The sequence below is a fragment of the Magallana gigas genome, chromosome 6 (genome assembly GCF_963853765.1).
Source record: "Magallana gigas chromosome 6, xbMagGiga1.1, whole genome shotgun sequence".
Lineage (NCBI taxonomy): Eukaryota > Metazoa > Mollusca > Bivalvia > Ostreida > Ostreidae > Magallana > Magallana gigas.
Genome location: NC_088858.1, coordinates 4,836,192 through 4,851,278, shown reverse-complemented (window position 1 = coordinate 4,851,278; position 15,087 = coordinate 4,836,192). Strand labels below are relative to the sequence as shown.

Sequence of the window (15,087 nt, the reverse complement as noted above, 5' to 3'; positions counted from 1 at the left end):
TTCCGCTGGGATGGAATTGGTTGTGGTTAATTTAAGAATTATCTGTTCACTGAGCCGGCGCGGTAGATCAAAATTAGTCATGCGGTTATCCCTTGGGCGCCCCTCAGGTAAGACAGGGGAAATACACAATAGAAGTGTTTGAATACGGAAGACACAAGCGAAATGCCATGATGGAAAGAAAAAATTACAAAAGGATCTAAAGTTTGGAATATCACTGATTTCCGAGAGTTGGGGGAATATTTCTTGAATCTCTAATACTTATTGGTTTGTGATCGGAATTCAGGTAAGACAATAAGCTACCGTGTACCTGGTCACAGTTCAACGTAAACATGTCAACAACTCGCAAAATGTGACCTCTTATGTGTAAACATGGGCCTTAATTAACACAAGTGTGTAGTACGTGTGAAATTTTAACAATTAATTATGACATTCATTTTGTTAAAAACTTGTTTTGATGAAAAAATAAGGACACAGAAGTCAATCGATCACATTCAAAAATTGTCTGGGGTACAAAATAGGGGTCAGAGAGACTTCATATAATATATTTTTGTTGTTATTTCCTTTCAGGTATGGTGCAGTTCCCATATGATGTCAGACTACGTAATTTGTTGTCTACTTTGATTATATGCACAATGGTGGTGCACCAGGCTCTATGTAAGTTTCAGACTGTAATCCATGGAACAGAATACAATATGATATTGATTTCTAATTTAGAGTCTAAAACTGACAATTATGAGGTGATTATAATATGAAAAATGCAAACGCCCATGGATATTATAACAATTAGTACAATAAATTGCTTTTTTATGACAAATTGCACCCAGTTTTACACTTTTACTTTTTCGATTTATTCTCTGGGTATTTTGTGCTCTAATTTAATGTGTTTCAACACCACCCCTACCCACATGATATATCCGTTGTAAACGAGTCCGCCCTTCTTACAACTTCAGAATCCTGTACATGTTTTTATGTAATGTCAATTTCTTATCATGATAATCATTTTGTATATTAAGTTTGTTTGAAAAACCCAAGGTTGTTGGTTGTTAGTGATACGGCGTTATCTCCTCGATCCTAATACATAAATAGCCCGAAGGTAAATGATGACGATTAACACTCAACACACACTTTTAAAACTTTGATACCCAACGGGTAGTGTATAAGAAGTTTCCATACTAGGTTAGATTTAAATGTATGTATGCCCCAGCTGTGTATGTAGAATTATAAATTACTGGTTGAGACTTTCTTAAACGCCACCTTGAGTAGACGAGAAATTCAACCTTTAGCATATTGGAAAAATAATATGACTAAAATTGGAAATAATTATAAGCGACAACTATAACTTGCTTTTGCATTATTTTATTGCTACTATTATAATACACCCCAACTGTCAAGTTGTAAATTTTGAATTTACTGGATAACAGTAAAGCCAATTCAAAATTTATGACATGAAAATACCACCCATATTTACTTCAGAAGGATTTTCCCTCTTATTTGCTGAATAAAATCGACTCAGTATTTCTGGAGAAGAAGTCGAAAAATATATATTTTTTAAATTACAACGAAATCGACAGACAACTGATAGGACGATTAGAAAGACTCGATAATTAGCGTAAAAGTAGTAAAAATTGAAGATGTGTTTAATTAGAACGGTTTGTCATCAATTAACCCAGCTAGACATCCCTAGAATAGATAAAATATTACTTGACGTGAACATGACTTAAAGATGTCTTTCTCTTGTCATGTAGCCTGGCGGGTGGTGCTGAAGGTGGGGACGGGACAGGACATTTCCCCCGCCACCAGTATAGAGCACCTGTGGCTGTCTGACGTCACAGTCAACGACGACCGCGTCACTTACGTGAACACACGTGACACGGTGGTAGCCAGGTACAGGCCCACCTACAAGTCAAGCTACATCAACATCTGGGAGGGAATCAACCAGGTAAGCATGGTTATGTAAGGAATAAGGAATAATTCTTTGAGTATTATGAGGTGATTATTTCGTTCGGGGCGTGGTCAAAACCAATAAAGCCAGAAGTGCTTTATGATAGATTTGACCACGCTCCGACAGAAATTTTCACATCATAATATTCAAAAAATGATTCCTTATTACTTATATTTATATTACTTCTATTTTGTACGCTTTAAAACAACATATTTTAAAACACTTTTTTTTTCATGTAGCACATGCTATGTATTACTACGCGGTGCAGCTAATACCTTTTTAGCTCACCTGAGCTGAAAGCTCAAGTGAGCTTTTCTGATCACTTTTTGTCTGGCATCCGTCTGTCTGCCTGTCTGTCTGTCCGTCTGTCTCCGTCTATAAACTTTTTACATTTTCGACTTCTTCTCCAGAACCACGGGGCCAATTTCAACCAAATTTGGCACAAAGCATCCTTAGGTAAAGAGGATTCAGGATTGTTAAAATGAAGGGCCATGCCCTCTTTCAAAGGGAGATAATTAAGATTTATTACAAAATTGTTTGTATCTTTAAAAAATCTTCTCCAAAACCAATTGGCCAGAAAAGCTGTAACTTGTGTGGAAGCACCCTCAGGTAGTGTAGATTCAAGTTTGTTCAAGTCATAATCCCCGGGGGTAGGGTGGGCTCACCATGGGGGGGGGGGGGTGCAAATTTTTACTGAAGAATGTAAAGAAAAAAATCTTCTTTTTGAAAATCAGTTAAGCAGAAAAGCTGTTACCTGAATGGAAGCATCTTCTGGTAATGTATATATTTATATAAACAGTTGTTTAAGATCTTTTTGAGAAAGGCGATGGTCAATATGTGATATAACTATGAAATCATTTAGTTACAAAAGGTGACCATCATAAAAACATCTGTAGTAAATTTTGAAAATCTTTTAAAACAGGATCAATTTTATCATTCTTTGTCCCGATATTTTTGATGTGACTTCATAAAGTCGATTTTATGTTTAGTGTTGCTCAGGTTAGCGATGTGGCCCATGAACCTTTTGTTTTTTATGCTATAGGACACGCCTATTTTGTGTCAATCATGTTTTATGAAGTTATTGGTCTATATAGGGTTCAAAATTGATTCGTAATGTTATCACACACAAAGGCAGTTGAAAATGTAAATATTCCCCGATAAAACGCTGCTTTTTTATATAAACTTAAGTTCATGAATGTTACATTATCGTCTTAGCACAGTAAAATATTGTGGAATTTTTGATATTCGCGGCAGCTCAATTTTCGAGGATTTACGATGTATCCTTCGCCTACGAAATAAATTCTCAACGAATTATCATGAACCTACAAAATTACATATACATGTTCATGCAATTGTCAACAAAATAGCTTGATCATCGACGAAAAATTACACCCACGAATTTAAATGATTTAACAGTAATCCCTATTTTGCAGCTCAAGATGAGCATGTATAAGGACGGCAAGGAGGCCGCGTATCTGATGTTTAACACCACTGGGTACACCAGGACTAACTTCTTCAAGTTCTCCAACATCATCAGGAGTTCGTTCACAGACCTGTCTCCCTCAGTCAGCATGGCCATCACTGGGTAAGACTTAGACATAGCATACATTGTAGTACTATTTTCATTTGTGTCATCTCGAATGGGGTACATTTTTGGAGCAGGAGGTGGATTAGTAGTTATTGAAAATAGAATATTTACACCGACTTCACAGACTTTAATATCTAATGTGATTCAAGTAAGTTAACCTGCATGCGCTTACTTTTTTTTAAATTAAAAGTGTTAAATAAGCACGTCAATTTTGATTTGATTGCTGTAAGAATATCCTAAAATAATTTATCATAAATACAATGGTATTCAGTTACATATACATGTATTTAATGGTATCTTTATGCAAAGTATAAAACACAACATGAAAATAATTTTACATCTCCCAAGACTCCCTTACGCATTGTTGCAAAGTATAAAACACAACATGAAAATAATTTTACATCCCCCAAGACTCTATTACGCCTTGCTGTATTGACTCTATTCCTTTTAGGAACCTGAGCCGGAGCTTCGAGCTGCTGTCGTCTGACACCGGCTACTGTGGGGACAGCAGGGGGTGGATGGCGGGCGTCAGTCAGATCGGGATGGGCAGCTGCTACTCCAAGGAACCCGTCCCCTTCTTCATGTTCGCCAACAAAACCAATTCCCTGTTGAACAGTACGCCCATTTATCTTGTACATTCTGTAGTGTATTCAAGCTTTCGAAAATTAATTATTTCTTACAACCGAAATCTATTTAAACTGGAAGATTTTGATATTAATCATATTAATATTTTTTTTCTGTTCTTATAGATATGAATGTGTCCGACTCCTTCGCCATTCTTGCGGGTTAGTTAATAACTTTTTGCATAATAAAGCCACAGAAAGATAAGCTCACTTGTTTTTCTCTTAAGTCAATGGAATCCAATGTAAACAATAATGTGTTACAGGAGACTGTGTGGATCAGCCCTGTCTTAACGGAGGGAGGTGTACAGAACAGCTAGACGATTTTACCTGTCATTGTGATTCCCAGTATTATGGCAAAACATGTACAAGTAAGCATCACTCCATAAACCTTTTACATCAGAGTGACTAAGAGTTACTTTTCTTTCTTTTCATTTCTTCTATATATTAAAACACACACCATTAAACATTTTATAGATTCATTGTTCAATTTTTTTGTAGTTCGATGTCCCTGTGCTTATGGAAAGTGCTTCGAAGTAACGGACTCTGACGTCACAAGTTCTGGTATCGTCATCATCAATGGGACGGTTATAAATAACTCCAGCTTTACGCTGGACGGAGGTCGTGTTCGATTGGCTTGCAAGTGTTCGAAGGGTTATGAAGGTGTCAACTGCAGCAAAAGTAGGTCACAAAGATTCTTTCATGTCCCATAGAGGTGTAGATAAATTGTGCCTATTTTTGCTATAGCATTTTCTGTCTTATTTTTTGTAGATAAAGACGACTGTGTAGGAAATCCATGTCAGAACAGCGGGGTTTGTGTGGACAAACTGAACGGATTCGAATGTGACTGTCCCGTCGGAATCTCAGGACCGCGCTGTGAAAGTAAGTTTCTCTAGATTGTTCGATTCACTGAAGTAAAATAAATTAATGCTTGATTTTGTAATGTTCTTAATTCTAAAATTTACAGATGTAAGTCCAAATGAAGACAGCAATATGAAGACAGGGGGAGTGGTGGCCGCCGCCATTACGGTACCATTGGTGCTGATTCTGATCGGCGCCATGGTGGCCTACGGCATTTACATCTACAAAAACCCAGAGGGATTTGGACGATCCACTACATACAAGCAGTTCAGTGAGTATACTATTAACTTGCCTTTCATTTACAGCCGATGTAAAAAAATATTCGGATGAACGACCTGGGAGCTACGGTTCTGTACCTGTTAAGAAGTTGCAATTTACGGCGCACAAATATTTCGCTAGTTTTGGACTGCTTAATCTTATTTCCACACATAATCTGGTGGGGGAAAAATAGTACCATTAAATTCTTCAGACAATTTACTAGTTATATTGTCACTTTACTTGCCTCAGACTCTCTCTAGCTCCCAGGTCGTCCATCCTAATTTTTTTCAGACCGGGAGCTACAACCCTGCAGCTATTATTTACTCTGTTTGATGCAGTAAGAAAAAACACATATAGGGGTTTATGAAATGTTTTGACTCGCGAGTAATTCCTTTTGAAATCTTTAATGACATATGTTACAATGTAAGTTTTACTTAAAGATTAAGTTGTATATTGGCTGGCTTTAGATATTTGATTACATATAATCATTTTGTGAGGGATCCTGTAATAGTAGCTCCTAAAATAAAAAGTTATTATTCATTAATATCAACTGTAATTCTGAGAACCATTTCCTTGCAGCCATTGCCCGAGACTTCGTGCGCAGAAGTTTCCGTAGAGTGTCCGGACGGAAGCCCCGAGCTACCAAACGTCTACAAGTAGACCAGGTAGAGGCTGATCCGAAGAATGAGAAAGCGGGATTTGACAATCTAGGCTTTAATGAAGCCACCGGAACTGGAGGTTCCGTCCCTGTTTATCGCAGAGAAAATTCGGAAATGTACGAGTTGTCCGCAAACGACCAGTCGGTGGTCACGGGACCGAATACGTCATACGAAAAACTTAACATAAACAGAAATCAACAGTACAATAAAGGGCAAGAACCTGGTGTTCCGGTAGAGCGCCCTCAACGCCAAGTCGGCCGACAGGGGAGGGGAAAACAAGCAGAACAGACCCAAAACTACAACCAACCTACAAGAGAACAACAATCTGGAAACCTTGTTGTTCCACCTGTAAACAAACCAAAATACCAGCCACGGCAAACAGAAGCACCAAAGGCACCACGAAGTCCAAATGACGTCACTACGCCGGGATACCCAACACAGAACATTAACACACAGGGCAGACACCATGACTACGATTCCCGGAGTCTACACGTCAATGACAGGAGCCCCACCTCAGAAAACGTCCCTTACGATAGATACAGAGATGGAGGGTCGCCATCATCACCATATGGACGAACTTATCAAGATTACAGCCCTCGTGATCGAGCGGCCGACTCCGCCCCGTACGACAGATATCGTGACGAGCACTCAGCCCCACATTATCATCAGATCGACCCCAGTCATCAGAACTCGTACGACCCGCGCAGACCACACCCTACAGAAAGTACCTCCTATGATCGGTATCGGGGTGACCGCTCACCATCATCCCCTTATGGACCACGTGACTACCAGAGGAACATTCCTCATGCGGAATCGTCACGTGATAGATACCGCGCTGCCGATTCTCCCTCCTCTCCATACGGAGAGAACCAAAAATCCCCAGGGTGGGGAGAAAGAAACTCACAAGATCGGTACCGTGATGAGCCCTCGCCCAATTACAGGGGGGCTAACCCTGCCGATCGGTACAATACAGGCAGACAGACGGATGTAAGTAGTCCGGAGCAAGTGGTGTTTGTTTCCGCTGACCACACGAGAGAGGTCTCCATTTAAATCTCCGCAAAACTTGTTTCGAGTTAGAATATGCTTGATATATAATCTGAAGTGAGAACGTCCTTGAAATCCTGAATGGACCCGGTATGAACTGTCTCTACACCTGACACAGGTGAGAATTATAGGTGATTTTCGTGGGAGCGCCACGGAAACACGAAATGACGGACAACAGAAAAACACATACTGTGATATATCTAATCAAGAATAATATTCATTTTACCTGTACATATTTGATAACATTATATTCATCACAAATTGATTAATTTCAGTGTATTGTTTTTTAAAACAATGTATGTGCCATATGCCAAGGAAATTACATGTAATTCCCCCGTTTGGTGTTGAAGCAGCCAAGGGTTGTAAATGAGACACTACAACACCAGGTAGCGTCCACACTATCATCTCGGCTAATTTTCTAATTGTCTTTTTGACATTTCAGGTATACTAGTATACCGTATTTTAATTAACACAGTGGTCGACATTTTTTTCAAAAGTTCATGAATGTAAAAACCTGAAAGTATACCTATAACAAACGTATACTTTAGGATGTGCATCATATATAGGCCTACTTCTTTCATCTATTTTTTGGTAAATGTATATTAGTACTATAAATCTCTGTACCCACGTTCGTCTGCAAGACTTTTTGATACGAAAATTTTCACTATATGTACGTTTCTAATAAATACTTGCAATATCAATTTAGGGTATCTTAAGATTATCTTCTAACATGATCAAAAGATCCTATATTAAACTCACGCTAAATGCGGTATCTTTTATCATCAGGGACAGGTTGGTATTAGACGTGAGAGATCCCCTGATTGAAGCAGTGAAGACTAACGAATTCAAATATAGTTAAAAATGGTTCTTTTTGTCTCGTATAGATGTACACTGTTTATAGTGTATTTACATATACCAAGTGTGACTCCCTCTATTTCTTACAAAAACTTACGTAACGTACAAAACAAACAATATACATACAAAATAAAACTGTCAAACAGTTCGCGGTCGCATTTTTAACACAAAACGTTAAAACTCTTGAAATACAAACTATAAAATATTCATACAAAATGAAAATATTAAACAGCTCGAAGTCGCTTTTTTTAAACACAAGAACATCTTGAAACTCTATTGACAATCAGCCGAATTGTACATTATGCTTGGACCATTTTTCATAGTGGCTACTGGATGCTTAACGCCAAAAACGTTTTACAAAAACAGTTATTTGCTAATCAAAAAATATTCATATATTATATATTTATACTACAATCAAAATAAGTGGATAAGACTCCTCAAAGTTCTAGGATAAACACGCAACCTAATGAATAAGACTCAATGAGGCTCAAGTTAAGATTTAAAAGACAAAACTCATTTGTTAAGACATAAATCGATGTTCTTGTTAACTTAGTGCATGGACACAAAACTTCAAGTGATCTTGTCATAAACTATGGATATCTATAAACATTACTCATTCTATGTAGGATCATTGGACAGTTCCCTAATGCTGAATAATTAAAACTACTAGTAAACAGGATTAATTTGAATGCGTAGTATGTCGTTACATATCACAATTCTTTAATCTGTTGTTTTTAATTTTCATTTTAATCAAAGTTCAATTTATGGAGAGGTATCAAGAGATCACATACAACATGAAAGAAAGTCTATTTTTAAAAGTAATACATCTTAATTCAGGTCGTCTTACTGCGCACAAAATTGGAAATATAAATTTAAAAAAATATGCCGTAAGATTTTTAATGGAAGATATATAAATCAGCATGCTTGTGTTGAGTTATGACATTATGACTATGCCCCATATATAAACTGTTCGCTTTCTGCCCTAGTTGGATGGTCGAAGCCATTTTATTTGTAGACTATAAATCACCTTGAAACGAAAAGCTAAGTTAAAAGTTACTTGGATATATGGATAACTGATATGGTGGTGTTCCGTTTGACACAATACAACTCAAGACATTGATTAAGTAATAAGAATGGTCATTTATTAGATAATATAATAACTGACAATATACAACATAAAATGCCACAATGTAAACTACAAAAAAACACAATACAAAGGAACAATTCTGCATACTGTAGATGCCTTATTTTACGCGAGTACTAAATTCCGCGATTCAACGCTTTTCCATCAAATCGCGAGAACATAAAATCGCAAACGCCGAAAGTTTATCATTGTTTCACGTAGTTTACAAACGTCCGAAACTTAAAAGCGAGATTTTAAAATTCTCGCAATTTTACGCGGATATTAATTCCTCGCGTTTAATTAGGAATTTACAGTATATAAAACATAAAGTATTGTGACTAGAATAAACAGAGAACATGAGAGAATAAAACATGGCAATTTCTATAAACAGAAAAGTGCCAAAGATGGGGTAACTTTTTACCTATTTAATATTTTAAGGTAGGTATGGTGGGTGATTTATTGACACCCAGTCTACTGATACCTAAAACCTTGATTCACCAAACAATAATATCCGCTTATCCACCAACAGAATTTTTTTCTTTGTATTTCGATAAGAAGTTGAATTATATTTTTCTGAAACTTCAGTAAATGAATGTTTAATTTTATTTTATCATTCAGTTGAAACTTCTTATGAAAATTTATGAAACTTTTAAGGGGGTTTTTTATGTGAAGTACTTTTGCTGTAAAAGACTGCGAATAAAGAAACCAATAAAGATAAAAGTTAACACCCGGTAGGTCAATTCTCCCCACTATTCAATCTTTACACTGATTTGATCATCGAACACAAAATCTACTGACGTCATTTTTATCATGCCTCGATCGGCGACCTCAATTCGTTGGAAATGTCCAGTCGTCAGACCTTGTATCGATATCCCCATTAATATTTGATGACTCGTTCTAACTTAAACAGGAAGATAAAAGTTTTAATTACCCTGTCATTCTTACGAATGTGTCACAAGAGGCGAATTCGATTAGAGATTGATCCAATTCGTTTCAAAATAGTATGTGTGTGTGTGTGGGGGGGGGGGGGGGGTATTTACCGAAGCGTACGTTGTTGTGTTAAAACTTATTTCCTGTTATTATTATTGTTTTGTCAATATATGAAATATTGTACCCTCTTATTTATGCAAATATATTGAATTGTGTGATGTGATTTTCGAATTATTGAATTTCACCAGTTTTATTGCCAGCGGTATTTTTGATATTACAAAATATGTAGTTTCATTCATATTAAGATAAAACGTTTTGACTACGAACAATACCGGTGAATCACAGGCACTTGTTTTTGAGAAAAAAATATACCCTATAGTATTATTATACTATAGGGTAATTTTTTTTCTCAGAAACGAGTGCCTGTGGTGAATGCATTATTGATATATCGATATCAATATGTTTTCGTTCCGGGAAGCATATTGTATCAATAATGTTGTTGAATTAACTACGCAACAGTTGACAAGTCACTCGTCACCTGCATGTCAACATATTGGAGTATCTTATTGTCATGTAGACATTATGGTGGCATATCTCTGCTCCTTGTTTGCAATTTTATTTTTCCATCAAATATGTAGACATGTAAGATAAATATGATGACGTGCAAGATAGCTATGACAACATGCAACATAACTATACGTTGACATTCCAGAAAAATTGCAATCAAATGAGAATGAAAAAATCCCCCAAAATCTCAAATATTGCCCACATGTGACATCCAAGATGCTAGATGCTACTTATCTACATCGAAATACAACTTATGTTCATGTATGTTAACATGCAAGATGAGACATGGAACTTAGTTATGTTCACATGCTACTTATTTATGTCAACATGCAACTTAGTTATGTTCAAATGCGAGATAAATATATTGACATGCAACTTATAAATTGCATGTCAACATAACTAAGTTGCATGTTAACATAAATAAGTTGCATATCAACATATTTTTCTTGATTGTTAACATAAATAAGTTGCATGTCGACATATATAGATAAGTTGTATGTCAACATAAATAAGTTGCATGTCGACATAAATAAGTTGTATGTCAACCTCAATAGGGTTGCATGTCAAGATAAATGAGTTGTATGTCAACATAAATAAGTTACATGTCAACATTAATAAGTTTCATGTCAACATAAATAAGTAGCATCCAGCATCTTGGATGTCACAAAATGGCGATATTTGAGATTTTTTATAATTCTCTTTTGATTGCAATTTTCTTGCATGTTAACATAGTAATGCTGCATGTTGATATAACTATCTTGCATATCAACATATTCATATTTGATAGAAAAATAACTTGCATACTAGGGGCAGAGATATGCCACCATAAGATATACATGTATTTATCTTGCATGTTAACATATTAGCATGTTAACATATACTTTTCTTGCATGTTGACACAAAACAACCTGCATGTAGGAGGCAGACATATGCCACCATAATTTCCGCCGAGAGCGAAGAATGTTTTTTAGCACAGATTCGGTCAGAGTATTTGATGTGAAATCTTGATGGCACTAAGTAATCGGTTACACACCTGTCCGGCGCGGCTCGTCCTGCTGGGAGATAACGAGATTCTCCATGTTGAGGACTTGTCAACCATTGTAACTCTCTCCTTGATCCAATTACACGGGAGCTATGGATATTTAATTTCTCAGTACTCTATTCGTTTCAACCCAACCGAACTTAACAATATGTAAAATAATAACAACGCGTTTATCTGTACACATATACAGAAAATCTCTCGGATATGCAGTTTATTTTGTACACGTACATGATAAAAATATCTTTTGTCAAGAATTCTTTATACATATAAAGTAAAAAAATGAAAACAAAAAGAACCCTCCAATGTCTTAACTTTAAGCTACAGCTAACAGTTTGTCCTTTACGAGAACACCATCTTCATAACAGACTGTAAGTATACACATGTTCTATCGAGACACGTGCACGTTAATATAAAAAACATAAACAATAGCTGAGGAGATTCTAGAAATTCGAGAGGGTATAACGCCTTTGGCAACAAACGCAAAATTTATTGCATATTCTTTCATTTTTATATTTGTGTTGTTTTTTCCTTGGGTTTGTAATTCTTTTAATCGGATTATCAAATATAATACCGTTATTATTGGCATGTTGTCTGTTGTAGGTACATTGATGTATTGCTTTCCCCATTTTGTGTGTGTTTCTCTTTTCTTTTTTTTCTGCACACTTCTTATGCTTTTATGCATTATGAATCAAAACGTATTTCAAACAAATTAGTCATAACTCATATTAATAACTTTTTGGTTAATTAAAAATTTAGGTTCACTATGGGTACCTGTTATAAAGTGTACCTCAGAGTTAAACTATTCACCGAGTAATATAATTTAGTTTTTTTCTTTCTTTTTTTCTTTATATGAACAAGGCCTGAGGTTTTCACTACCACTGTGCATGGCCGCGGATAGAAACAGCAAATATATGTACACGTGTGTCACACTCAAGTATCAGCAGTTAACTATCTATTTTACTTGTATTACTATTACTGTGGTTTTGACCTGATTCAATAAATATCGTTGTAATTGATCGTCCTGGTTGTCTCAATATGTCGCCTCTAATGTCCTTACTGTTGTTGATATTCCAAAGATAGAACCACGTGACTCAGTCATGTACATAGATATATTCTGAGCGTTTGCGTTTTATGACGATCTGGAAATAGAAATCCTAGAAACGATGTATTTCAGTCTTGTAACACAATATATGTATGTGTTATTTACCGGAAAATTATGTTTATATTTTTAGAAAGTAAAGTACTTGACAAAATGCCACATTAAGAAATGTGCATGTATTTTTAGATATAACACATCAGGCACGTAGCATCGTTTTTGAAAGTGTGTGTGTGTGTGGGGGGGGGGGGGGTCGGACTCATCCAAAAGATCTTGACATGCAATCTTTGTGGTTCGGATTTTGTATATATCAGCATTATTGTAGTGTTGTGCACAATTTTATGAAGTAAAATTTAACAATTTTCATGCAATCGCCACTGATTTCTCCGATCCTCGACCATGTTCGATAACTGAAATACCCGGGGTTTTTTTATTCTTACCCTAAATCTGCCTTTTATATAAACAAAAAATAGTGTTTTAGTGTTAATCTTGCGATTCGTTTTTCAATGAAATGCTCGGCTTAATGGTTCCGCGGATACTTTCTTAATATATAGGCTAAAGGGGTTCAATTGGTAATTTTTTTTTAATTTTGATCTTAGCTTGTGTATTTATTCCATAATATCCATTGTGGGCAAATTTGCAATCACTTTGTATAAAAAAAACATGGATAAAATCAATACATTTCTTTTTATTTCATTCCATTTATAAAGTTTGATTGAAAAATGACATTTTTATGATGAAAAAAAAATATTTGAGGCTAGGGGAGAACCTTAATAGTGAAATACAGAACTTATCAATCTTCTTTAAAATTATAATATGACACAATAACTGCAAATTAAATGCTAAAAACATGTAGCCAAGTGTGATCAACATTGCCATCTATTTAACGTAAAAATGTATAATATCCTAGAAATCTCATAACATTTACGGAAACTCGAGCTTCTTGTTTGGTGACAATTCCCACCACTGTGACAAAGCATCAACTGTTAATGAGGTTTGTCACTGATATTCCTTCAATCTAAATCTCCGTTGGAATATAGAAAACTACATTGCATCAATCAATAAGTTTCCACTGCGCCAATATTTAGACATTTACCTCGCTTTTAATTTCTCATTGACCATTAAATGGCAGTTTGTTTCTTATGGTATTATTGGGAGTCGGCCTCTGCGATTGACTCTCCGCTTTGTGTTCAAGTTGTTTATTTGTTTGTCACATTAATTCAATAAACCGAGGCTAGATATGATATATCATGAAAGTTTTTCACAGGGAAGAACAAATGAATGTTAAAGCACAAAAAGACATTTTTTGGCGTCTGAAGTTTATTATTGCGTTGAGCGAGAAAAGGGAAGTGTTCATTGACATTTTAATCTAGAAATTGGACATCAAACTGTGCACGCAAAAGCTGTGTAGTATGCACAGAAAATTGAAGGACCGAAAAATCATCTATCACTTATTTACAATTTTCAGTTGTTATGAGTGCATGACTAGTTATATGTATCAACTGAAACTTGATTGTAAATCAGTGAAAGACACAATCGTAAAATCTGCTAAATTAAGGACAGATCAAAGATATATAATGCGGACTTTAAAAAAAAAATGATGTAATGCATGTTTTTGATTGAATTTAAGTAATTCAAAGATTATTTAAACGATTCTAAAATTAAGATTATCCATCTATCATTTATTAGCAAGTTTTGTAGAATTCATGGAAAATAAAAAAAATATATTTAAATATTATAGTATAAAATCAATATTCTTAAACGCTTCTTGGTGTGATCAGAAGTTATGGACGGCGATCAATAGATGTTTGTCAACCATATACAGTTCCTGGGACGGTCAAGTTTCTAATATGAAATTTGTTTTATTTAATTTCTATCTTTATATATATTTTTTTACTTCTTTTTATTTTATTTTATCTTTTTTTCGAGGGAAAAAATAGTGAAAAGGGGCAAAAGTGGATATTGCAGGAAAACCAAATCGAACTTAAGTTAATTTCCCTGTTTAACATGAACTATCTTGCATCTTCCGACAATTTTTTTTAAAATAGAAAAGTTTAATTCAAAATAAAATTGGACAGTCACAACCCAATATCATCATTTTATAGCAAAAATTATTTCAAGACGATTAAATTTGAAAAACTTGTGAATTCGTGACAGGCCTAGGATTCTTCTGTTGAAAATTAATCGCATAGGTAAACTCCAATATCCATTCGTTTAATGAGACCAGTGCATTAAACAAGTTTCATCAAAATCAACTACAGAACTGTAGCTCTACTGGAGACTTGGGTTGACGGGCCCTAGTTGCAGAGCTGTAGCTCTACTTGAGACTTGGGTTGATGGGCTCTGGTTGCCGCACTGTAGCTCTACTGGTGACTTGAGTTGACGGGCTCTAGAACACACAAAGATGAATATCCTTGAATTAGTTTGTAAGTCTAAAAACGTGTGTAAGTTTAAGTGCGCATTCAATATACTGCTTTTGTATGGATGGAACTGTAGTTTTTC

General features: G+C 35.5%; 1 protein-coding gene across 1 annotated transcript; it reads left to right on the top strand.

The window, feature by feature from the left end:
* The first annotated feature begins 76 nt into the window (after window positions 1–76).
* Window positions 77–7,673, top strand: LOC105337853 (uncharacterized). The gene is made up of 11 exons (XM_011442762.4): window positions 77–283; window positions 568–654; window positions 1,746–1,939; window positions 3,376–3,527; window positions 3,982–4,145; window positions 4,280–4,315; window positions 4,417–4,521; window positions 4,652–4,831; window positions 4,922–5,032; window positions 5,118–5,282; window positions 5,849–7,673. Exons 2-11 carry the CDS (start codon window positions 570–572, stop codon window positions 6,976–6,978), a joined length of 2,322 nt encoding a protein of 773 aa, XP_011441064.3. The 5' UTR covers window positions 77–283; window positions 568–569; the 3' UTR covers window positions 6,979–7,673.
* Window positions 7,674–15,087: the final 7,414 nt, after the last annotated feature.

Coding starts and splice junctions, on each gene's coding strand:
- LOC105337853 (XM_011442762.4), top strand. CDS start 570: ATGGTGCAGTTCCCATATGATGTCAGACTACGTAATTTGTTGTCTACT. Junction 655..1,745: donor GGTGGTGCACCAGGCTCTAT/GTAAGTTTCAGA, acceptor CTTGTCATGTAG/CCTGGCGGGTGGTGCTGAAG. Junction 5,283..5,848: donor CACTACATACAAGCAGTTCA/GTGAGTATACTA, acceptor ATTTCCTTGCAG/CCATTGCCCGAGACTTCGTG.